At 39.0% G+C, this 25554-nt stretch overlaps 2 protein-coding genes and 1 pseudogene across 2 annotated transcripts; all 3 read right to left on the reverse strand.

The window, feature by feature from the left end:
• LOC121959065 overlaps positions 1-3430 on the reverse strand; it is a 29082-nt pseudogene extending 25652 nt beyond the window's left edge.
• Positions 3431-7222: 3792 nt separating this feature from the next.
• pgap3 (post-GPI attachment to proteins phospholipase 3) lies at positions 7223-15877 on the reverse strand. The gene is made up of 8 exons (XM_042508381.1): positions 15471-15877; positions 13484-13581; positions 12810-12962; positions 11784-11846; positions 11105-11166; positions 10677-10813; positions 9605-9809; positions 7223-9462 (listed from the first exon to the last, which is right to left on the reverse strand). Exons 1-8 carry the CDS (start codon positions 15739-15741, stop codon positions 9399-9401), a joined length of 1053 nt encoding a protein of 350 aa, XP_042364315.1. The 5' UTR covers positions 15742-15877; the 3' UTR covers positions 7223-9398.
• Positions 15878-18966: 3089 nt separating this feature from the next.
• Positions 18967-23182, reverse strand: mylpfb (myosin light chain, phosphorylatable, fast skeletal muscle b). The gene is made up of 6 exons (XM_042507684.1): positions 23124-23182; positions 22437-22535; positions 20995-21175; positions 20183-20261; positions 20023-20071; positions 18967-19931 (listed from the first exon to the last, which is right to left on the reverse strand). The coding sequence occupies exons 1-6, from the start codon at positions 23124-23126 to the stop codon at positions 19830-19832; spliced, it is 513 nt and encodes a 170-aa protein (XP_042363618.1). The 5' UTR covers positions 23127-23182; the 3' UTR covers positions 18967-19829.
• Between the last annotated feature and the right edge of the window lie 2372 nt (positions 23183-25554).

The following is a 25554-nucleotide window of genomic DNA, read 5'->3' on the forward strand; positions in this document are numbered from 1 at the left end:
ATATTTTCCTCCGAAACACAGATCCTGAGTAGAACTTGGTCTCTGCAGAAGATGGGCACAGAAAATCAAAATGATCAGGACTATTATTATAAAGAAATAATCTAGTCCTAAGAAGGCTGCAGTGATTTATTTCAAAAACTGTAATTTCTCTGTACAGATTTTTCAGGTGTGTGACTCAAACCCCTGATAAGCACACAAGAAGATGTCCTAAGTTTCCTCTGAGGCCGGTGGGCTACTGCCAGCCCCTTCCTCTGCTCACAGTGAGTTAGATCACTAACACGCAGACTAGACTGGTGAGTCACGGCAGGCTGAGCTAACCTGCCACTGAGGGCGATTCAGTAGGACTTAATCACTTCACAGTGAGTTTCGCTCAATGGGTGCACTGGAGTGTGACAAGGACATGAACTCTGTGGATACTGAGGTCATCCAACACACACACACACACACACACACACACACACACACACACAATATGTTCTCACACAGGAGCAACATGTTGCTGAAATAATTCATTTAGTGCGCTGAAAGAAAACACAACAGCTGACCTTTGGAATCATTCACTTGTTGACCACAAGGGTGTGTGTGTGTGTGTGTGTGTGTGTGTGTGTGTGTGTATGTGTGTGTGTGTGTGTGTGTGTGTGTATGTGTGTGTGTGTGTGTGTGTGTCTGTGTGTGTGTGCGTGTGTTTGCAGACAAAAGGATACTTAAGGAAGACTGAAAGTAAGGTTTGCGCATGATGTGTTACTTAACTAGGCTGTTGCGGACCAATCACAACACTCAAACTGAACTGATGCTTCAGATCAGCACTGCGGAGTAAAGTGCACCAACCTGTTCCCACCAACAATGCAGTTGTATTTGGAAAACACTTCACCTGCGACTATTGGCTTTGTTTGTAGTCGTGGTGGGGGTAGCAGCTAATAAAAAACAAAGACGCCTCACTACAATATTTTATTCACAGTAGTCATTTTAGCAAAGTTGAAAGAGGTTGTAAAGAGGGTTTGAATGAATTATTACTATGTAGAACTAGATATATATAACTATATATATTTACTATGTAAACTATATCACTGTAGTGATATTGCATGTTAGTGTGTTAAAGAGATGCACTGACTGATTTCCTCACTGGGGCATGTTGATTAAATTCAATAAAGACTATATTGAGAGGAATTCTCAGTTATTGATGGAACTGGGTTTTTTTGCCATTACCTTGTGACATTAAATGCTTTTAAATGTATCAATATCTGACTACACTTAAAATAAATCAATATGGAGACCTATGCAAGCACAAATACAAACTAGAGCTACAAAAATTTATTATATTCATGGTTGAAATGAGATTTTTGGACTATTAAAAATCAATATATATATAAAAAAAGGAGAAAACATTTCCTACAGCCCAATGTAATGTCAAAAAAGCTTTTTGTTCCAACTTTTGAGTCCAGAGAATTTCTTTACTCTCACAGTCCATACCTCAAAAATATTCAGTTTACTGATGTGCAAGAAAAGGAAAAGCAGCAAATTATTGTTGTTATAATATGAATCACTGAAATCATTTAATTTTTGTATGAAAATTTGTTAACGTTTCATCAATTACCAGGACAGTTTCTGCAGATCAACTACTCAATAAAGATCTAGTGTGCAGGATTTAGCATTGAGGTTGCAGAAACTTCTCCAGTGTGCCAAGCATGTCGAAGAAATATGGTGAGCAACTCAAAAATGTGAATGGCCCTATATAGAGCCAGTGTTTGATTTGTCCATTTTGGGCTACTGTAGAACAATGTGTAATCCCTGGGACAGAATCAGCTCTGTGTGTAGATATAAATGGCTCATTCTAAGATGACAAAAACACAAAGCATCTTATTTTCAGGAGATTATAAACCAATAAAAACATAGATATGAGCTTTATATACCATCTCTGTTTGTGGATGCCACTAAATCTTACACAGTTGACCTTAGATCGAGTTATTATTTCAGCTCTAATAGGAAGAGAAGAAAATGGTGAAAAGCAACATTGCTTTAAATGAAATGAGATTCTCCATAAAATTTAGACCTCTGCAAAATACATTGTTAATTTTTCGTCATTGTGATGTCAACTTGCGCAATTAACACATCATGAAAGTAAGCAAGCAATAAATTAAAAAATATGATCAGGAAATAAATCATCCATTAACCAACAAATAAACAAATGGGGCAAAAACGGGCTTTTTAAAAAAAAAAAAAAAATTACAAAAAAAACAACAACAACAAAACAGTGCTAAACAAGTGTCACTACAAAATAAAAGCACAATGAAATAAATAAAACTGCCATTTTCAAAATAAGACCGCCCTGAAATAAATTAAAGCATTTATTTATTTATTTCGGGATTTATTTATTTTTGCCTGTTTTGCCGCCATTCTTTTATTTGTCATATTAATTTATTTCCTGCTCAAATGTTTTTATTAATGCATTTATTTATTTAATATTGACTAAAATGGCATTCCATATGAACTTAGCATTATCATGTTACTATTAAAAATATAAAAGAGGGGTTAACTTGTAGGACTATGTTGCAAATATGCACTTGTTTGCACTTTCAGTTAGCTCTTGTATTACTGGCATGTACTCAAGCTCCAAGTGTGACAAGTGGCCCTCTATCAGACAATGTCCTCTTTAGACGCAGAAGTGAATAATTGACATCGTCATGATCCCTGGCGCACAATGCGCTGTCTGTTATTGTTGGTTTGTTTTTGTTTACGCGTATAGCAAACCAGCCTAACGTCCGCCTGCACGAACCACTCAGTGTGTATCTGTACCCGAGCTGCAGAGCAGGTTCTCATATTTCTCACCTGTTTCACTGCTACTACTACAATTATGTTTTACTGGTGTTTACATGGGCAACAAAGTGTGCTACACTGAGTTTTAGTGCAAACAGTAAATCTGTGTTGAAGCTACTTTGTGACAGGTGTGATTTTTCCTCCTAATCAGCGCTTCATAAATCCCACGAGCCCCAGCAGCAGCAGCAGTGACTGAGAGAGGACGAGGGCTCGCGGAGGAATGTGCTCCTAGCTAGAAATATCAATCTCTTTGGGCCGAGTCAAACCACAAACATTTACCAAAACACAACCCACATACTTTAATTATATGTGCCATGTAGACAGAGTGTCTATTTTGCTAACAGCAGAGCCATTATAGGCGAGAAAAGCTGTGAAAGTCACCCACCTTCTCTGCCCAACGCGCCCGTCACTCCGAGCAGCACGGCCCCGACAAACACCAAACTTCTCGCCGCCTCCATCTGTTGCGACCCGGCGGCTCTAGTCCATAGTCCAAAGTTGGATGTTTTCACTTTTCCCAATGAGGAATAACCGTATTCTGACTTCTTTTCCTATCCAGGTTAGTTTTCAGGCACCTCTGGAGTTTCCCAATCTCAGTGACTTCCTCCCTGGAATTCCGAGCTCGTTGGTAGTAAAGCGTGACAGCGCGCGCAGGAGCTGAGGCGCGCTCTCGTGAAGGCCTGAGCGGGGAGTGGCAGGTTGACTCAGCCCGCCCTCACTTCAAACTCATTTATCAGCAGCCACAGCAGAGGCACTACGCTAGGACATCTTATCATGATAGTTACTCCTCCGGTGAAGTACACATTAAAGTCCTTAAAAATGTTTTTTGCCTTATTGTAAATTCACTTGGAAGTTTGATCTTTACTTGTGCATATATATTAATATATATAGGCTATTATACACATAAGAGTATTATTGTCACATACATAAACAATAGTACATGCATGTAACATATGTACTATCATGAACTACATTTATTAATATTCATATTTCTACTACTATTATATGTTATGTCATTACTATTTTTGTTGTTGCTGTGTATCCCTCTTTCCCTAGAATAGAATAGAATAGAATAGAAAGCCTTTATTTTCATTGTACGAGTACAATGATATTTGAATGTGACACTTCTGAAAAGGTGCAAGTATAAAAATAAAAGTCATGACACAAACCAATAAAATATGAGGCACACATACAATAAATAAAGGGCTGGTAATCCCTCCTCAGTTGCTCCTTCGTTTTTTTTTTTCATAAAGAGTGTTTTGTAGGGAGTTTTTCCTCATATGCTGTGGGGAATGTCAAATGCTTTACAGCCCTCTGAGGCAAATTGTTATTTGTGATAATGGGGTTTATTAACAAAAGCTACTTGACTTAACAGATTCAGAATGATGTATTTACACCAGTAGGCTGTTTTCATATTCATCTGCTGATGGGAGGAGAAAGTTTAACTGTGCTAATCTTAAATCTGAGTTTGACATCATTTTTAGGAGATGACTTTGTGACATCAGAGCTAGTTTAAGAGCTATTCATAATTCAATGTGCAGTTTACAAAAATGTGATTTGGAAACCCAAAACCTCCTGGGGCCCTACATCACCTATTCAGCTCCCCAGGCGGTCTGGGAGGAATTTTCCCCCTAAGAGAAATTTTTGGAATTTTATCAGCTGAACTGACGATTTTAGAGCATTTTGAAACATTTTAGATCAGGGGTTCACAAAGTTTTGATGACTGAGCACCAGTTTAGAGAAGCAGCATATGATTTAGGCCCAAACAAAGTGCACACACTGTGCCTTTTTCAATGATTTTGTTTAATGAAATATTATACTATGACATTTTAATTTGTATAACATACTATACTATGACTATTTATTACTGTTTTATGACATGCAGTGTCTTTGAAATCCAGTAAAATATGACATACTATATGTTTATAGCATACTAACAAAACTTATCATAATCAATAATGATATAGACCATGTAACACTGATATTATATTTTAGTTTTCCACGTTTTAATACATTTGAAAGTAATTAAACAGAGACAGTACAGAGCTTGACATGGATTGTACGCACAGCAGTCTAGCAGTATCTTCTGTTGGGGTACGGCAACACTACTTGGACAAACCACACACAGATCTGCAGTGCACTGTAATACTAAAACCAACCGTAATAATAGTGACAATTTGTTAAGTTTGTGTAAGGTCATGATTGCATTTGCTAATGATTATTAATGATTATTATACTTTGACGGCCCAGAGAGGCCATCAAGTTTTGTTTTTTTTTTAAACCTCCTTTAATGGTTTAACTATGTATTCTGCCACCCTTGTGAGGACAAGCGGTTACAGAAAATGAATGAATGAATGAATAAACTATGTATTTAGGTTGTTGAAATATGTTGAAATTTTTGGTTCGGGTTTGGAAATACATAGATTCAGTTGTCCTATCTTTACAAGTCAAGCAATCAAGGTATAAAATATGATTAACCAATCACCAGTCATGGAGTATTCAATGCCTCTACTTTAGTAATAGTTGTGATATCTGTGTAAAGGTTGTGGTTGACATACAGATATACATAATAATGGTCAAGAAAATAAATAAATAAATAAATAAATAGAACTCTGAATGTCCATTAAATCAAACTTCATGTGTGAAAGTTTTGGAGTGCCCCTTTAAGGTAAAGGTGTTCATTATGCCCAATGGCTCCTATTAGAGTGTTAAACAGCTAATTTTAACAACTGTATAGTTTGGGGGTTTCGTATAGAATATGTACAGTATGGTGATCATATGTATTGTCAGTTTTATCTATTTTGCAGGATAACCTTGTCAAATTAATGTAGTAGAGTCAAAAATAGAAAATATCCCTCTGAAATGTAATGGAGCAAAGATATAAAGTAGCAGAAAGAGAAGTACTCAAATAAAGCACAAATAGTCCTACCTTAAAATTTTGCTTGTGGCAATTGCATATATTTCAAGATATCAAAACCTATTTTTTCTCAACTGAACTTGTTGAGTGTAACAGCACAAAACAGGATTTGTGATATCCTGCCTTACAAAAAGGAAGTTCATGTATGGCTTATCAATCTGTTATTTATGAGTCTATGGAAGAATGCTTCAGAGCAGCCAGGCAAAATTGTTTGTATAATAACCCATTTATGACTTTTTCACAAACATTATCAGGCCTCTCTCAAGTCCCCTGTTGTCCTACTATTAAATATTATACAGTTTGTCATTTACATTTCAACTATCTTTCCCAATAGATTTTTGTGTGCCGCCAAATTTATAAAAAGGGAAATGATATGCATTATAGGATTGGAGCATCTTCATATTTCTCATGCCCTTCACTTCACGGTCACAAATCAGGAGTTCAGAAACGAAGAATAAACTCCATTCATCTCAGTCTATCCACTCTCCCCACCCACAGTAGCCAGGGTCAGAGTCCGACCTACTGCACAGAGCCATCAGGAAACAACAAAAAGCTACTCACTGAGCCATGCACAACTCAAACCCCAGACTTTTCACAAGGGTTAGTGGTCCAGGTCCTGCTTAAATGTTTGGTTCCCACAAAAAAAAAAGGCCCTCAAGGCCTTCATGGGCCAATTTGGCATTCTGGTTGTTCGTTTTTCTCAGCTATAAACTTTCATGAAATGAATAAACCAGGTTTTAAGAGGCGATCTCGAGAATAAAGTTTTGGATAAAGTTTGCTGGCTCAAACCTCAAACTATAAAGCTATAAAGTTTTGCATCTGGAAGTCAGCTGTGCAAACCCGGGTCCAATAGTCAGTTTTTTCTTTTAAGAACACACTTCTAACACAATAAAGCTAGATTGTCACTCATAAATACATTGTTATTAGTTGACGTTTGCACTATGATCCTTAGTCATTGATACGTACAGTATATTATTAATATATGACAGTATAAAAGGTATACTTATGCAATGCATTGGACTGAAAAACAACTAAAACTGCTGACTGTTCCCACCTCTCGCTTAAAGACTATAAGTGACCGAGCGCTTGCTGTTAGGATTCCTCAGTTGTAGAATGATCTGCCTGAAGATCTCATTATCTTCGCTTTTGAAGACTTTTTTTTATCGAAATGCATTCCTTTAATTTCTTTTTAAAGGATTATTTTATTTTATTAATATATGGCACCTTGCTCCTAAAATTGCACTTAAGGTTGCACTGCACTGTTTTGAGTTTAAATTCTTTTTTTTGTTTCTTTTGTCTTGTATTTTTAAATTTTTCCTATGTGAGTCTTTTGTGATTTTAGGTGTAAAGCACTTTGTAGGCACTCTGTAACATTGGTTTTGATAAGTGCTGTATAAATAAGCTTTATTTTTATCATTATAAAAACAGATTCATTGAAGAGGAGAATCACAGTTACAGGAAAAAATACGAAATAAAAGACACAAACAAGCTGCATTCCTTATTAACAAAGAACACTTTTATTTGTTCCTTTTCTTTCTGATTTTTTTTGGTCAAATATTAGATGCGAGGTGGAGGAAGGTGCACTCAGTCGGAGAGGTGATGGTGCACAGGGCAGCAGGCAGGGGGCAGCAGATGAGTGAGGGAAGAGGAGGGATGTGTTGGTGAGGAAGGAGGAAACAAAAAATTAAATGATTTTCAGAGCAGAAACTTTTGTTTGTTTTACGCTAATATTCAGCTAATTCAAATAGATACCAATGAGATTATTTACATTTTTCTAATAATTAAAATTTCAGTTTTGAATAAACTTGGATTTGGGGATAAATTGAAATCAGATTTTGTTCTTGTTTTAGCTTTACAGAAGAGTGTTCACTGCCTTAATTGGAGCCCCAGAAAGCATTTCATAAATAATAGTAGTTAAAAAAAGCATTATCTGAGAATATGAACTACATAACGTTTCTTATCTAATATGCTCAGAATCTCTGCTGTGAGTTCAGAAATCTTTATGCCACCCAAAGCTATGACAACCTCTCCCTGTCACCCCCCCACCCCCATCACAGGCAGTCAGCAAAGCTAAATTTACCCGTCATCTTGCACACATTCACGCTTCAAACCTCCAACATATATGTATTTATATACACACACACACACTCTCTGTCACACATCAGTACTTTTACAAAAGGATCGAGCACAGTCTAGCTCTCTCTCACACTCACACACACAGTGATTCAGTTTACGATGGCAAAAACAACACAATGTCGAGTCAAGGCAACGTGTACACACAAACTGTACTGGTCATTGTTCTCACACAGAAAATACGAAGGCATGGGCAGAATTTCAAAACAAACTATGTACACAGACCCGTAAAGTGCACATATGGGAGGGAAGCTCTGAGGGACGAAGCCATACATGGTATGAATTCAAGAGTTTTGGTGCCAGGAAACGAAATATTTGATATAAAAAAAGAAGAAACATGCTCATTGACAAGCAGGTTATGATACAGTATGTAAGGCAAACATGGAGGGAAATGGAGTATTTTACAGGACGGGGCAGTTATCTGTACAGCAGCTGGTCGTGTGTGTGTGTGTGCGCAATTGTGGGAAATATTACAGCAGAAAATGCAACAGAATTCAAATAGTGGGCGTCAAACATCTCATCCACACACACCACCTAACCCCAAAATTTATTAGAATCTCTTGATGTTAAAAAAAAAATAATAAAAGCCCCCAGCTTCCTGTTGCAGCTTCTCCTACCTCGATCACTTTCTCCTTCTCCTCACACTAAAGGCAATCCAGGTGAATCAAATAATAATTCCATTTTATGATCATCAGGCGTATCCCACCCAAATTCAAAATCAAGTAATCAAACAGAATAATGCACACAGATTGGTCATCGACAACAGAATTAAAAGGCAGCTGATAAAACTCAAATTATAGCGAAACAAAAGCAGCAGTGGAAACAACGCAGGCACAAAAATAAAGGTGTGATGGTGAGAAAAAAAAAAAAAAAAACACAGTCAGCTAGAATGGCTTCCAAACATAAACCCCCTCCCCCCTCTCTCTAGAACAATCCACTGGCAGACCCCCCACCCCCAGCCCTCCCACTTCACAAGAGGCACCTCTCTGTGTCCGCCAGTCCACTTTAGGAACAGACACACACTGTACCACACACAGCAGGTTATGATGGCGTGGCTTTGGGATTTGGTGCCCTCTATTGACAGCCACAGCAAACTGCCATCTGTGCGGAGCTAAGCGTGTCAGAGAGTCATGGGTTCAAGGGTTCGATTTCAGAAAACGCAACTGACAGTCGAAACAGAACATGATATGCACGCCAGTGGTGAAAAACCTGTGTCTGCTGTGGTGGAACGCAAAACGCTTTCCTTCATCTTGTTTTTGCAGTTAAATGGCAAGAGACTCATAGAGCACATGTCAGAACAAGGCAAAGTTAAGTAGAGCAAGCATCAGTCGTGATCATGAGAAGAGAGGAATGACTCCCCGAATAAATACTTTAAAAAACATTAATACGAGAGACATGTAAACAAAGTCTACTTTGATGGAAGTCATAGTGATGTCATGCATCTGGGAGGCTGAGCTACTTCCGTGTTCGGGTGTCGGGCTGCCCTGATTGGAAAGGTGCGAGGGTGTAGGCGCAGTGAAGAGGGGATGAGCTCCTCCTACTCGACTTTGACGCCCATCTTCTCTGTGTTTAGTAGGTAGAGGCTGTCGTCTATCAGGAAACTGGAGATCGAATGAAGTGCAGGTCATTTATCACGCAGCTAAAAGCGAAATCTTTTTCTTTTTTCTTTCTAACACTAACGGATTAAAATGCTTCTTTTCAGTGAAGCTACGATACAAAGGCAGAGCAGGTGAGTGTACAAACCTGTAGAAAAGGAAGTGCACTGGTACAGTGCTAAGGTGCCACACAGCATGAGCATCCAGGACCCAGAGCATTGGAGGGAAGTCCAGCAGCTCCAACAGGGCCAGACCGTGAAGCAGCAGCACCACCAGGCCGCACTTCCACCAGTATGGCAGCGTCCGCCGGTTCTGCCAGCACCAACACAGCCACCACAGGAGGTTCACCATGCCTTTATAGACAAAAAAACAAATAAAAAAGGTTAAAAAAGATAAGAAAGACAAGGCAACAAATAAGAGCAATCTTTCGACCGTAGTTTTCAGAAATTTTGTGGTGAACTTGATGACCAAGGCAATGATATTCTGTAAGTTGCTCTAAAAGTTTTGTCATAACCTGAAACTAAATAAAAACAATACCCTTAAAGAAAAAAACAGAAACAATATTACCTGGTCAATAAAGGAATTAATTGAATTAAAATGCACATAAATTCATTTCAGTTTTAGTTTCTTCTTCTTCTTCTTCACTACTGAAGAAAGCATGAGCATCAACTCTTGTGATAACGAATCACAGAATTTTAACATTCTAGAAAATGACACTATGCTACAAATTACTTCACATCGGACACTAAAAAAGCACAAACATTAAACATTATGGCCATTCCTACACAGTTCTCCAACCATTTACTGTATGATGTCGCTACATACTTATGAGACATTATACCTGGCCTGAAATTAACAAACTAAAACAAGTGTAAAACAAAATATATGACAACTGAAACTAAACCTTTCTGAAAAACTGAAACTGAAATAAAACTGGCAAACGCACGCTAAAACCTAACTAAAACTAGACCGAAATGAAACACTCAAATCAATAAAAATAAACAAACAAAAAAAAGAAAAATCAAAAAACTATTAAAACCTTGCTGCAAACTAAATTAAATTGATAATTAGTAATAGAAACATACTTCTAAGTATCAATATTGGAAAAAAAAGTACAACGCAGCCATAGAAAAGTGCTTATAGCAACACAACTATTATATTCTAGCTATTATGACCACTTAAATATGGGCATTAATGTGACATGTGAGTATTTGCTGTACCAATGGTGGCGTTAGCAGCCATGTTGTAGCCGTAGTCGAAACTGACAAAGGTCAAGTAGGACACATGCGACGTAAAGGCCAAGATCAGAAGGACTCCCACCATGCTGGACACCCCAGGTCGCCTCAGACCCAACGTTCTGATGAAGAGAGCATGAACAGAAAAAATAGATTCACATAAAAGCGTTCAACACATACATTTTACATGAACCGTGACATAAGAGTGCAAGTTGATTTTTTTTCTTGCCATCACCAGTGAGAAAAGTTTAAGTAATTATTCAGTAATACTTATTATAAATACAAAAACACAGGGCAGAAATGTTAACCAAGGTCAATAATTAAGCTGAATGTGATCAAGTGCGACCGTATTTTCATCTTCTATTTGTGGTAAAAATGACAACACCTGTAGGAATACCTGTATTAGAGCTTACCTAACACAGCACAGGTAGATTGAGTAAAGAATGACCGCTGTTGCACAGAAATAGTCCATTTTCTGAAAGAGAATATCAAAGAGACAAAATCACATTTGCTGACAACAGAAATCAGCTTCAAGCGCGAGAAAAAAAGACTTGCACGTTACCGAAATATACAGCACACAGCTGGAGGGCTCGTCAGTAATGGCATTAGGATGTTACTGATTGGCTGAGCTCATTAGCCAATAAAACAGAGAGACACTCATCTCAGCATGTGGTCTGACACTTCAAAAGATATTTTAGCAGTTCTCCAATCTGTACACAATAAAGCTGCGTGAAGTGGTATCTTTTTGAAAGTAACACTAAATTAACTGACTGCCTGTGATGTTAAAAGGACGCTTTCAGCCGTGCTCAGCTCATTGTTTTGGCTCGCTAGTGTGCACATTGAGTCCTAACGGCTCTCACCAACCCTCCATATAAACAGCATGGGCTGCTGTCAGCTCGCCTGATATATTAGATATTATTCTCAGGAGAAAGTGGACCAAACTGTGGCTGAAAGGTGGGAAATAATCAATTTGACATAAGCCAGGTAGAGAGAAAAACTTCGGAAGGATGCCCCTGCTGCTGTCTTTTTGTCTGCCATCAAGTGAACACAGCTTAAAAAAAAACACAAAACTAGGCAGTCAACAAGTATTACCTCGGTGAGATAGGTGTCCCGGGTGTGAAACACTGTGGACCAGAACCAGGCATTAAGAGATACCTAAAGAAACACACACAGGCTCCTTTTAAAGGCACATTTTGTCATGAGTGTAAATACATAGTAGTATTGGTGTATTTATGTGTGGATAACTAATATTTTGGAGTTTTTAAAGAAGGGTTGTATGAGATACTTAGCCATAGTGTATTATATTCAGTAAATGGCGTTCACCACGCCCCCAGTTTGGGGAAACAGGTAGGAAGACTGACACAAAAGCGAAGCAATGTACTGTTGTGGACGGGGGCAGCAGTAAGACATTTTTCAGCTGCCTAAAAATAAAAAAATCAATGTAGGTAGAAGTGTAAACTATATTTACATTATCTTCACCACTTTACCTTGCAGTCAAACAGCCCTTTCTGAGGGGGAACTGAACTGAAGTTGTTATCTATGCTCTCTTCAAAGCCACCGGACACCTTTGACAAAATCAGTAATTTTACTTCGCTGAACACAGAAGTTGCTGGTCTACAACTGTGGTTAGTTTGTTTGGTGAATCCAAATTAATCCCTTAAAACACCAAAATCACACAATAACACTAACTAATTAACCAAATGAGACAACGGTAGACATGCAACTCCTGCGTTCTGTGAGGTAAAATTACTCTTTTTGTTAAAGGAGTCTAGTGAAGAAAACGATATAACAGCTTCAGTTACCCCTCAGAAAGGGCTGTCTGACAGCAAAGTAAAGAGGTGGAAACATTGTCAATATAGCATACATTTAAACTGATATTGGTTTTTTTTGGTGGACCTTTATTGAGGTGGCTAAGATATGTTTTGCTGCTGCCTCCATCCACAGCAGTACATTGCTTAGTTTCCGTGCTGATCACTCCTGTCTGTGTCTCCAAACTGGGTGCTTGTCGAGTGTCACCTACTGTAGGGTAGTACTCTGACTTCAAGTAAGTACCTCATACAACCCCCTTTCAAATAATCCGAGCTATGCCTTTAAGTTCTTTCATTTTCTCTATCTCACCAGAGAAAAGGCGTTGATGGTGTGGTACATGGGGCTCTGGCGTGGCACCGTGCTCCGATAGCGCAGCAGCATGAGAAGGCAAGCCAGGCCATTGAGCAGAGAGGCCAGAGCAGAAGCTGGCTCCTCAAAACACAGGAAGCGCGCAAACGGCCACTATAAAAGATAAAATACAGAAATTAGAACATTTGAGTCAAATAGGTTAAAAACACTGGGCCACTAAGAGACTTTTGTTCCTAAATAATCGACTTATTTAAAGGTCTAGCGTTTACGAATTAGTGGCATCTAGTGGTGAGGTTGCAGAACTGAAACTTCTCCTGTGTGCCAAGCACGTAGGTGACCTACAGTGGCCGATCTGAAAATGCAAATAGCCTCATCTGGAGCCAGTTGTTGATTTGTTCTTCTGGGTTACAACATGATAGATTTCACAAAGGAGGACCCACTCTGTATGTAGATGTAAATGGCATATTCTACGGTAACAAAAACACGACTAGTCTTTTAGGTGATTAGAAACAACTGAAAAAATAGTTGCAAACGTTATTTGCAATTTCTGCTGATATATTCCCCTAAATCTTACACACTGAACCTTTAAGTGATCTGAATAAGAAGCTACTTTGGAGAACAAAACCCAGCATCTTCTCAAATACAGAATATTGGCCTCTGTAAGAAGCATTTACCTTGCCGTGGAACTGTGGGACTCTGTACCCTTCGGCCTGGTAAAGGCCCACTGTGGTCCACATGCATTGATAACGACAGTCATCACGACACGTCCAACCTGGAACAAAGACAGAGGAGCTGAGGGCATTAAGAGGCTCCGACACAGGTCAAAGGGTCAAATTCAGTTTGCTTTACAGATAATATCTTCAAATCATGTGTTATTTCGTGTATTGTTTGTCTTATGTGAGTTTTTCGTCTCTTTTTTCCGCTGTTTTTTGTACAGCTTTATGGTATTATGTTATTGTGCCGTGTCTTTGTTCTGACCTGCAGATGTGATTTAGCTCTAAACTACAGTCTGATTTGGTACATCAAATGATAATATGTATGTTTTCAACTGTAGATGATCTCTTTTAAATAAATAACATATATAATAGGTACAAATATTCAATAATTAAAAACACCTATATAATTTCTTAATTAGCTGTATAGAGCTGAAAGAAATAGTCAAATAATCCATATGTGAAATGGCAGAAAATAATCTTGCTACAACTCCAATAATCAAACAATTGTTGTAATTCTTTAGTTCACTTCATCATTGTTTATGTGCTTTATATCCATGTAAATTGAATATTTTGGAGTACTCCAACAAAATCAAGACAGTGGAAGATGTCTCATTTAGGCCTTAGGAAATTGTGATCTGCTGTTTTTTAACTGTTTTTGGCAGCTCGAAAACTGCTCTTTTTATTTGCAGCTAGAGAAAAGGAGGTACCACTTCTGAATTTCTTTTCCGGTTGGATTACACTGTATCGATTGCTTCCTCTTATCACATTGTTTTGTTTTTAAATCTCACACAGTCACAAGAGACAGTTGTTAATGGTTGACCGAGGGTGGAGCTACAATAGGCCCACTGTGACATCTGGCACAGCCTGAAAAACTGGCTTTCCACTTTCAAGTCTTTTGTAGATGTGGAATAAAATGGAAAATGGGAAGAATGATACAGAAAAATAAGCAGACAAGAAACTAAACAGATAAATACATAAATAAAAAGAAACCAAACACATTAACGGGGTACATACACACAAATGTAAAGGTACATCCAGTCAAAGGATTAAACAAAAGTAGCATAATTTTCCAAAGTAAGTGACTTAAGAAGAGCTCTCACACCAGAGCTGGACTTTCCAGATATTCCTGAATGATTAACCATCAGGGACATTAAATTGTGATGTGACAGGCAGTCATCCAACCGACAACCATTGTATTATGTTTTAATATGTTATGTTACTATTATCATTATGCACATGTATTTACATATTTTCTGTTTTATTTATTTTTTATTTTTTTTTACTAATGTTTTTGTTATTGTCTTGGTCTGGTACAGATTTGATTTGTAGTATTTGTCGTGTGTTAGTATTGCTCTTTATTTCACTTGCTACTGACACTTCTGTTTAATCTTTACTGGATTGACAAGTTATTACTGTCTTTTTTTTAACTGTCCTATTTGAAGAAAAATGCAATAAACATTACAAAAAGAGGAGCTCTCAGTTCCAGGAGGAAAGATACAAACTTTGGGGGTGACTTAAAGAATTTCTATTTGTGAATGAAAATATAGGCTAGCATTTAGAATAGGCTAACAAAATGTATTAGAAATTAAAGAGCCCTTTCATCATAATATCATAACAACAGATTATATCCTTCAGGTTAAATAAGTAGACTGAGTTAGAGGTTTCAAAGAAGTCAGATTCCAGATCTTCAACTTTCAAGTCTGTTTCAGTTTGTGAAACTGTCTCATGGTTCATAAAACGTCAAAGATGAGAAAACCGCAATAAAAGTCATGGCAGCCATGGCGTACAAAACGGCACAGAGCAGCCAATGGATTTTAAATGTTGGCGAAGACAGTCACTAAATGACTTTAGCCGGATATTGTCATTAAATACAGTGGCTACACAGTTGAGAAATCCACTGCTAGCATTTAAGTTAGCTTAACTTACCTACCGAACAACAACTCACCTGTCAGCGCCATGTACTGCGGCTGGGCAGACTGAAAGCCCCGTAGCCGAGCTCCGGTGCAGTTGGTCCGGACACATTGCTTCACACAGTCTCGGTAAACCGGCTCCTTGTCGCCTTGAGAGGACTGTACGGTGGTCACGGACAGCAGGAGCAGGACGGCGGTGGCCGCAGCGGGGAGTCTGACAGATGTGCAGCGGGGTAACGCTGAGGCCATGGCGGAGGGTATCGGCCCGTCAGGACTCACGAAGGCACGGCGGGACGACAGCGGCATCGAGGGCTTCCACAGCCGACGGTCCACCGCATTACCAGACAGCCATTCCCAGTTCGCGGTAACAAAACGGGCCTGAAATGTTTTACAGTTACCGTGCAGTATCTGCACTGCTCCCCTGCTCTCTGATCAGGGTCAATTTTCACTCTCTCAAGGCGCTTCCGGCAGCTATTTCCAAAATAAAACATCCACTGCTTTCTGGAAGCTTTTGTTTTCAGTTATGAAATGTCGACTTGCAGCCATAGTGTTATTCATATTCAGTGACATATTCCTACTTAGCTTTGAGAAATATTCACTATTCAATTTTAAGTGATCTGTACATATTGTGTTGGGGATTTTTTATTTATTTATTTAAAAAAAAATTTTTATTAAGTGATCTTATTGCATTGTGAATAGGTTGTGTATGGTACTTCTATGTGTCTTTTATATCTTTTGTATGTGTTGTCTTGCTCTTATCTGGACCATTGAGTCTGTAATAAAAGTTTATTATTATTATTATTATTATTATTATTATTATTATTATTCACTATTTTGTTACCCCACTCATTTGCTAAATTCAGTATTCAGATAACATTATGTCGATATTTGACATAATGGCAGCTTTTATTTTGAAGGTAGACTGCGTCGTAGCAGTTAATCTCGCTTCCTGTTTTGGTTATACGTCACTAGATCACGTGGTTCATTGATCTATTGATATTGAACTTGTGTGTGTATAAATGAATAAATAAATAAATAAACATAGAATTATGTTAGCCTGTTGTAATGTAATTTAATTTTAATAATCCTCATTATAATATTGTTATATGCAAAAATAAACATTAAACAATAAGAAAATAAAACAGAGACAAATAAAAATATTTATATAGTTTATCTAGTACATCTAGGGGGACTAAAACCAGCGAATACTCTGTGTTATAAACATGTTGGTTCATAATTGGTATGTTGCCACCACTGACCATCCAGCTGAACTGATTTGAATGGAAATGGCCTTTATACCATTCTAGTTCAATGGATGCCACACAGGTCCACTGTCAGGGGGGTCAAAAGGTACAGGCGACCCCAGCCTAAGGTTCAGGGGGGCCCATGCAAAGGTCTATGTACTGGGCCAGTACATAGACCTGTACCTAATTTGGAAAATGTTGTCCATAATTTATAATTGTTGGTCTGATATCACATCAAGAAGTATACTTCGTCAGTCAAGCAAAATGAACTGTTTTTTTAAATGCCTCTCTCATTGGTCTTGTATTTATGTCCAATCCATTGGAACATAAACAGGTGGCCAACCTGCTGTGGAAATGCAAGTATTTTCTCAGTGTCTTTCAGCTTTACACCCACTTTCATCACTAGTCGTTTTCTACTGCTGACAATGTCAGTGTTTTGCAAATGGTGAACGAAATAGCATTTAAACTAAATAAAGTGGTTCAAAGATTCAAAAAGGCAGCAGATAGAAATATATACATCAGCATTTACTTCATTTATCTTAACCCATGTAGTTGCAATACAGAGACCAAAGTTACAGTTAAGCACAAAAAAGACATTCTCCAACCACACTTAGGCAGAAAAGGTTATATTTAAAATTCTGAATTAAGTCAAGCACATTGGTTTAAAATGCAGACTGGTTACAACTTTACAGGGTCCTGGTGTTATAGACTATACCTTGCTACAGACATTAGTCACTCAAAAGATTAAAAGATCTGAACATATTTAAAAAACTATCAGAAGGATATTGAAATATTAAGTCTCTGGAAAACCCTACACAGTTGGGAATATTTTTAAAATACGGGAGGTTCATTTCTGCTTTCAACATTTTAGCCAGTCCAGTTTTCCCATATTGTTCAAATACAGGAGGAGTGAAACTGTAATTCCTATTAAAGGGATTCCCATCGCTGGAATCACCACAAGACACTGAAGGGTAGTTTCATCCAAGCTCAGAAACTGGAACACCAATATAACAATTACTGGAGGAAAATAGGAGGTAAAGGTCACAACAAGGTTGCTGATGATGATCTGCAGAGCCCTCTTCTTCTGGGGGTGGATGTCTCCTCCTTCAGGTTTAGGTCTCTTCAGGGTCCAGAGGATGGAGACGTCACAAAATCCAATAACGGGGAGAGTCAAAGCAAAAAAACAAGACTTGGGTAAAATCATCCAAACTCCAGAACTTTTGGTAGCAAAATAAAGTCCGTAAGTGAGCGTTACAGTCCAAACACCAACAGCCATCAGGACCCTGGGAGTCAGACTCTTTCTGGCCCGATATGTAACAGGATGAACCACAGCCAGGTAACAGTCCAGAGAGATGCAGGTCATAAAGAGAGGCCTCCCACACAAAATAAATGAGAACAAGAAGGAAATAAATGCTTCAAATGCAACGTTGAACCCGTGTAGTTGGTTATACACCTCTGGTAGGAAAAATAACAAACAAAGCCCATCCATGACACTGAGATTTGACACAAAGACATCGTTGGAAGTGAATGGGGTTCCTTTTCGTCTTCTCTGAAACATGTCCAAAAGTATGAGAACAGCTCCAGGGCACCCAAAAACAAAGGAAATGACAGTGGCACATGACCAGAAGATAATACCCTCCTTTTTTGGTCTGCACACCATAGAGTTGTTGCATTAGTGATGTTAATTAACCTAGACATTTAGATTTGTTCTGGTATTATCGCTAAAAAAAAAACAACTGCACAACTTTCTTTCACTATGTTATATCAGTTAAAAGCACCTACAGCAACTGAACACAGTAAGCTGAACTCTCCGTATAAGTAAAATGAATCAATATGACCTACAATGTTTGAGAAAGTTCTACTGATTTGAATAATATAGGTGCGGCACTGCATGTTGTGGTTGACAAGCCATCCCATTATCAGCTGTCATATGTGTCATTGGACAGAAATTTTCCATTCAGATTTGAATGAGTTTTACTGTAAAATCAGGGAGGAAAAAATAATTCATGTTACATGACACCTCTGTTCAACAAGTGAAATAAGTAGAACCATATATATTATTATGAGTAGAACCTACATTGAATGTGTCTTATGTGTTTTTAGTGGTGGCCCAAAAGCACTATAACAATGCAATTTCTTCAACTAAAATTAATAAAAATATTTATCTCAGGAGATATCTGCATATTACAGTCAGTGTGCAGCCAGTGCTCTACAGTCCACGGTCAGTGTTTCTCACCCACACCCCCACTTAAACCAACAGACACAGTGTCATACGAAAGATAGTGGATTTTATTTGTACTTCTTTATTTGTTACAGACACAATCACAACAACAGGAGAGAAACAGCAGTGAGAGGGAGGAAGAAGAGTCAGGAGCAAAGACGTTTTACTTTTGTTCATTTCTTTCCTGCCTCCCGCTCACCATCTTTCACCATCTCTTTCTCTATTTACAAGATTCAAAGAAACAAATCGTGCTTTCCTATTTTTCACCACAACTTTTCCTTCATACCTGTATGACAGAGAATGAGAGACAGATTGAAATAAAAAGAGAGGGAGTAGGCAAACTATTATAGTGCGGTACTCCCACTCTTTTACTGTGCACTCGTCTCTGTTACAAACAAATCCATTAAACGCTCTGTCAGGTTGAGACTAACAGACCACACGGGTCAGGCTGCTACTTGTTTCAAGTAAGTGACTGTGCATGCACCACAGCACCCAAGAGACACTTTTGACTGACCGCTGTATACACTGGACTGCATTATGCATACACGCTGCATGTAGGTATGATGCATGCACTGTTGGCCTCAACACAGAAGGACAGAATGAGTGATGGTGGAAAAGAGGGAGGAAGAAGAGGCAGGGACAGAGATAGAGAGAGAGTTTCAGTGCCACAAGATTATTTTTATTGAAAATAATCCCATGTCCCCCTGTTGCTACTCACACACAAACACCCCCCACAGCCTACAGTCCTCTCACTGAGTATTGCAGTGAAGGAGACAAGTCTTTTTGTAGTGAGCTGGAAAGTGGAAAGAGCGGGCTGGGAGGGCGCGGAAGCGTGCAAGCAAGCTGCGTCATCGGAGAGGAGGGGAGTGAGTAAATGGTGGATGTTGTACGGGTTTGAACAGAGGTAGAGATTTTGAGAGAGGTGGATTTTACTCCTCCTTGTCCTCTCCGTGTGTGATGACGTAGCAGATGTTCTTGTAGTCCACATTGCCAGCCACATCAGGGGGGAAAGCAGCCCACAGGTTGGTCATCTGTGAGAGAGAGATTTAAGAAATGATGCTTCTTACAAGCCCGCAAAAGACTGAATGTGAACGTGAGCGAAACAAGGAGAGATCAGCTCACCTCCTCAGCGGTGAACCTGTCGCACTGGGTGGTCAGGAGCTCCTCAAGGCTGGAGAGAGAAAATTGAGAGAAATGAATATCAGATCTCTTGATTGAAGATAATACCACAAAGATCTAAGACTGATGTAATGGAAGGTAAGTCAAAGGTAAAAGCCCTTACAATTCCTTCTTGATGGCGCCAGTGCCCTCGGGGTCCAGGACCTTGAAAGCGCTCACGATAACGTCCTCGGGGTCAGCACCTAAGAGCAAAAGCAGCCAGTTAGTCTCAATTCACTCACTATAGTGGACACACATTTGGAGGTCATTTTGAACCATTTAAGTTAGTTAAAGTACCATGTCCTAAAAATTAAGTGGTGGATCCCCAAAGCATTACCCACAGTTCCATCTGATCATTATATCTTGTATCACTTTGCGATTTTGAGATAATGCATCATAATCAAGAATAACTGTTAAATTCTTTTGTTCTCAGAAAACGAGACAGGAAAAAAAGAAAGAAATTTGATAAAATAAAATACAATAAAGTTAAATTAAAGTCAATTAAATAAGATGTTAGAACAAAATGTTCAAGAAAAAAAGATAAAATCTGGATTTAAGTATTTCTGGGACTGAAAACACAACAGTATTGTATTTGTTCTCTGCAGTGGGAACCAAGCATCAGCAGTATAAAAGTGGTTCAATGGAACTCAATATTGGTCCAAAAATATATATATATTTGTTGTTACTCTTAGTAAATATGTTAAAGACGTCTGTTTTTCAGGCCTATGATGAGTTTCATGGAAGCACTTCATATACTTTTTGATGCATGGTGTCCAATGCAGTGAACAAATATGTAAAATCATGCATAATAAAAGACTTAAAAGTAAAAGAATGCTTAATTATAATAATAATATAATGCAGGGGAAATGTACACTCTAAGACAAAAAGTCACAAGCAAGGGAGGTTTGAACTTTGCGAGTATGTATGTCAACACACCCTTCAGCTTCTCGCCGAACATGGTCAGGAAGACGGTGAAGTTGATGGGGCCGCTGGCCTCCTTCACCATGGCCTCCAGCTCCTCATTCTTCACATTCAGTTGGCCCATGGTGGCCAGCACGTCCCTCAGATCGTCCTTGCTGATGATGCCATCTCTGTTCTGGTCGATGATTGTGAAAGCCTGTCGCGAACAGCGAGATAACAAACAAGAGGTCAGTGAGGAAATAAAGAGCTAAGCTTGATAGCTCCTAAGGTGACATTCATAATCCCTCAAACCATAAACTAAACTACAAGCAATTAAAAGTGACTGCTCACATTTCTCGCAAGTCCTCGTCATAAGACTTGCTTATGATAATTATTTGCGTGACATGGCCTGCCAACACAAACGTGTAAATGTGGAGGCCTTCTCCACCTCTCGTCCCACATAGCAGGGCGTAGCACCCAGTGAAACCAAAGATGGCATTGCAAACCTTTTGGGACTTGGCAGCTGGTCGGCCACTTGTCTTTCTTAGGTGTTAAAATGGTCTCGGAATTTGAGACAAGCCCCTTGCGACATTTAAGGAGTCAGTATTGATTACAGCTGTCCCGCTCCCTCCCTCCCTCCCCTTTTTTTTTTACCTTGTGACTAAATCTGATGACCCTCTCCCCAATGTTATTCAGCTACTGCTGCCACTGTATTTTGATTCTTTTATCTAAAATAGAGAAAACGCCACTGAAAGACTCTTTTTTGCAAGATACTGTCAACGACATTCATGTCCTAATTGAGCAAAGCACTATATCCTCAATTAATAAGAAAAACTTAATCTTGTACTCTTTGGTCCTCATTGTCCTCTTAAAAATAGACACAACTTCCTCAAATTTGGTTTTCTTTTTGGAACCTTGACCCAATTTCTACCTTGAGCCCCTCTTTCCCGCTTTCATTAATATTACTGTCCACCAGCTGTTGGGTGGCATTCCAGTGGGGTCACAGAGCGAGTGTTTTGAGTCTCCGAGGAGAATTACTGAGCTACCACAGGGGAGAGGTAGCTGCTGTCATCGGAAAAACTGATCTACTGTCGTGTCATTGCTGATGAGGACATTCTTGCCTTCATGCAGCCACCTGATCAGGTCTATAGCCTCCTCATGTTACCTCCGAGGTCAAATGAATGGAGTCATGCAGTGTACAAAATGTCCCTTTTCTCACATGACTGACAAAGACCACAATCTACATTACTAGAAAGCTTCAGCTTTAAAATACACAATAAAAAATGTACTTAAAAAAGTTAGTGTCCAGGCCGCCTTACATTTTTAAGTTGACTGTAATCAAGAAGGTAATTTTGTAATAATTCAGCTTGCCCTCTCAAATTCAGCCAAATTACAAATAAAAGGCAGCCTGGGCTTTTTTTTTCATTAGAACAAATAGTTTTATTTTTACAGTGTAGATGTGATGTAGAAAGTTTTACCTCCTTGTACTCCTGGATCTGGCTCTGCTCAAACATGGAGAACACGTTGGAGGATCCACCCTCACCCTGCTGCTGTCTCCTCTTGGCCTTCTTGGGTGCCTGGGAGATGATATAAAGAAAAAACGAACTTTAATCATACAAAAAATTAACCAGACAGACTTCACTATAAGATGCAGGGATTCTGGCCAACTCTAAGCGACTAAAAATTCCAAAGGATGTCAAGGATGCTCAGAGGTCAAAAACAAAAGTAGCTTGTTTTGGTTACTTCTACACCTGTATTGTGGCCAAAATCAATGAAAGAATGCTTCAAAGATCCTATTAAATCACTGCATCTCATGGATTTTGCCAAATTGCCAAAAAAAAATCACATATTTTCATCACAAAGAGTTTTTCCCAACAAAATAAATCTGTAAGTTTTGAATCTAAAGTACTAATTAATGGCTATGGGAACGACAATTATATGGATGATGGAAAATCATTTAGCATTTCATCATGGTTAAGGCTTGAGTTGTTAGCCAAACTCTAAAAAGAGCGGGTCCAAATCCACAGTTGGGGATGCTCAGCTTCATGGGCTGCTGGTAATCCACATAGCAACTGTATCAGTGATGCTCTCATCTCATCGGTTTAGTGCAGAGAAGATCCTAGATCCCTAGAGACATGTCTTCCAAAAAACATGGCCACACTCACCATCTCTCAAGTTTCTGGGGTTGTTGGTGGTCAAGAAGAGAAGCCTACGCCAAGCCGATGTGACTGACATGTAAGCACCGGACCGTAGGGGCCTTATATACTAGCCCACGGGGGGCTAAACTTTAGCCACACCATCAGGTTTGGCTGGAAAACAGAGCTGAGGGAAAGTAAGAGAAACAGGGAGGAGCGAAGAGGTGGCGGGACGGATCGGCTTACAGATGCTCCAAAATAGGTCCCAGGAGTCTTGGAATGAGGCGAATTCAATGCCAACACACATGCCTGACTTTGGCGTCATCTGCGGACTAATATGGACAAACTGACGGACAGGACATACTGAGGGACAACTGATCTGCTCCAGTGCCCTTCTTCTTCTTCTTAAGACACTGAGAGTCTTTGTTGTGGCTATTTTTGCCTCTTTTGTCATCTACCACGAGAGGACAAAACCCAGCGTATGATGACAGGCTGTTGCTACTGTACTCCCTTGATCAAGACATATAGGATTAACAGTAATTAACAGTCTTGAGCTACTTGGGCTGCCAACATGTATTTGCGGATAACATATCCTGAAGTCATCACCTGTCTATATGATACATTTGGGCCCACTACCGGATCTGTAGTGGCCAGCAGGGTTTATAAACAGTCATGAAACTTGAAAGCAGTTGGCTGACCGGCACTGGTCTGGATCCAATAATGACACACGACTACTAGGCCTCTGCAGACATTGACCTTGCAGTAATTGGAAAAGTAAACAGTCCTTTAATACCGGCACAGGTGGCAGGAAATACTGTTTGTCTGACTTTCAGTGTGTGTTTGTTTTGAAAAAGACAAAAAAAAACTTCTAAAGGGAGCCTGCTGGTTTGTTTTTTCCTTGTTGCGTGGTGGCTTTGTGCACGTACAGATGCAAAGAAAAGGTCAGGTATTTGAAAGAAAAAAGTTTCATAACACATGCAATAGAAGCAAATTTTCAAATATTTAATCTGTCTGTATTAGGAGGACCTGTTTCTGTGACAATAAGTCACGTCTGTGATTGGAAACAGCAAATGATGATTGGCCTAAATAAGCAGCTTTCCCACCATGGCTGCACTAATTTGGGTTTCTTCAGAGGTTCCCAGTATAGTTGCTGTAGAACAGGAGGACAGAGGCCCACCCACTAAACTCCTCCATATATGAGCTCCATAGGCTGCCATCAATCACTCCACTGTACAGCTAAGGTATGTATCAGGATCCTGCACCAGGGAGAACCAATACTCTCTCCCATTTGTACGCCTAATGTGTCTTTTTTCTGTAATCTGAGTGTTAAATTTTGGCTGATCTAAGATCCTGCCTCTAAATATTTAAATCAGAGAGAATTATTTGCAGAGTTAAAGTTCAATCATCTGTGGAGAAGGTCGCGAGCAGCAGAGCAGTCACTTCAAGTATGGGCTTGAAGGTGACGGGGAGAAAGAGAGCAGCTCTGTCAAAGACCATAAAAACAGACAGCTGTAGGGACTGAAATAGCGCTGCCTCACCCCCGCCGTTCTCTTTGTCAGCCATTTTGACTGTCGTCTAAAATTCGACAGACTTGGCCCTTCTTGGTCAGCTTTAGCCACCCCCTCCCTTACAACTGTCGGTGTCTTTTTTACCCACACAATCACTGGCCTGTTTGAAGTAAGGAAGCAGTTTGGCACTCAGATTCACTGGTATACAGATAAACTGGATACTTAAGTGATCAATATCATTTGATTGCTAAATAACAGGGCTTGATATTGATCCTCAATTTGGTATTAAAAACTAGAGCTTGTCAAGCAAGAAAGCTAGTTTTAAATTTTCATGTCTTCGTGTTTTTCGCTGACAATTTTAGATTCTCTGTCTAAATGAAAAAAAGAGGCTTTTGTAGAAAGGCACGGCTATATGTTGTATTTAAAAGGAGTCACAAAAAGTATAATTTTGTTATCAAGATTGTGTTGCTGCATTGGTTATTTCTGGCCTCAGATATTTTCAGATACATATTTTAGTGTACTGTTTAGCTGTGAAATGACAAAGTTTGTTACCTGTTTGTGACTTTGTCATTTCACAGCTAAACAGTACACTAAAATATGTATGATTCTGGAAATGACTGAGGTGAGAAATAGGCAATGCAGTATTTGATCAGCACTGCCTAGTGTGTGCAGTGTGACTGATAACTGCATTGAGGGCACCTCGGATCTGACTGGTTATTTTTTTGATTCTTGCAAATGTTATCAGGAACGTCTGCCTCATGGACTATTGTCAGGATATAGTGACAGTAACGAAAAAACCCCTTTTTGCCATATTTGCTTAAAAAGTTACCTATTACAGCTTTTATTTCTTGTAACTAGATAACTGACTCAGACAAGCTGATGCAGGTCTTAGTTTGCAGCTGTAAATTAATAAAGCTACTCAATTTCATGAAATGATTTCTTTTCTTCTTTTT

Source organism: Plectropomus leopardus, chromosome 19 (assembly GCF_008729295.1).
Source record: "Plectropomus leopardus isolate mb chromosome 19, YSFRI_Pleo_2.0, whole genome shotgun sequence".
NCBI lineage: Eukaryota > Metazoa > Chordata > Actinopteri > Perciformes > Serranidae > Plectropomus > Plectropomus leopardus.

What these genes read in the sequence shown, in the direction of transcription:
- pgap3 (XM_042508381.1), bottom strand. Translation starts at nt 15,741, where the DNA reads ATGCCGCTGTCGTCCCGCCGTGCCTTCGTGAGTCCTGACGGGCCGATA. An exon ending in CCATCAACGCCTTTTCTCTG is followed by an intron (nt 11,847 to 12,809) that starts GTGAGATAGAGA and finishes GTGTTTCTTTAG; the next exon opens with GTATCTCTTAATGCCTGGTT. An exon ending in GGGACACCTATCTCACCGAG is followed by an intron (nt 11,167 to 11,783) that starts GTAATACTTGTT and finishes ATTCTCTTTCAG; the next exon opens with AAAATGGACTATTTCTGTGC.
- mylpfb (XM_042507684.1), bottom strand. An exon ending in AGATCCAGGAGTACAAGGAG is followed by an intron (nt 21,176 to 22,436) that starts GTAAAACTTTCT and finishes TGTTCGCGACAG; the next exon opens with GCTTTCACAATCATCGACCA. An exon ending in GGCGCCATCAAGAAGGAATT is followed by an intron (nt 20,072 to 20,182) that starts GTAAGGGCTTTT and finishes TTCTCTCTCCAG; the next exon opens with CCTTGAGGAGCTCCTGACCA.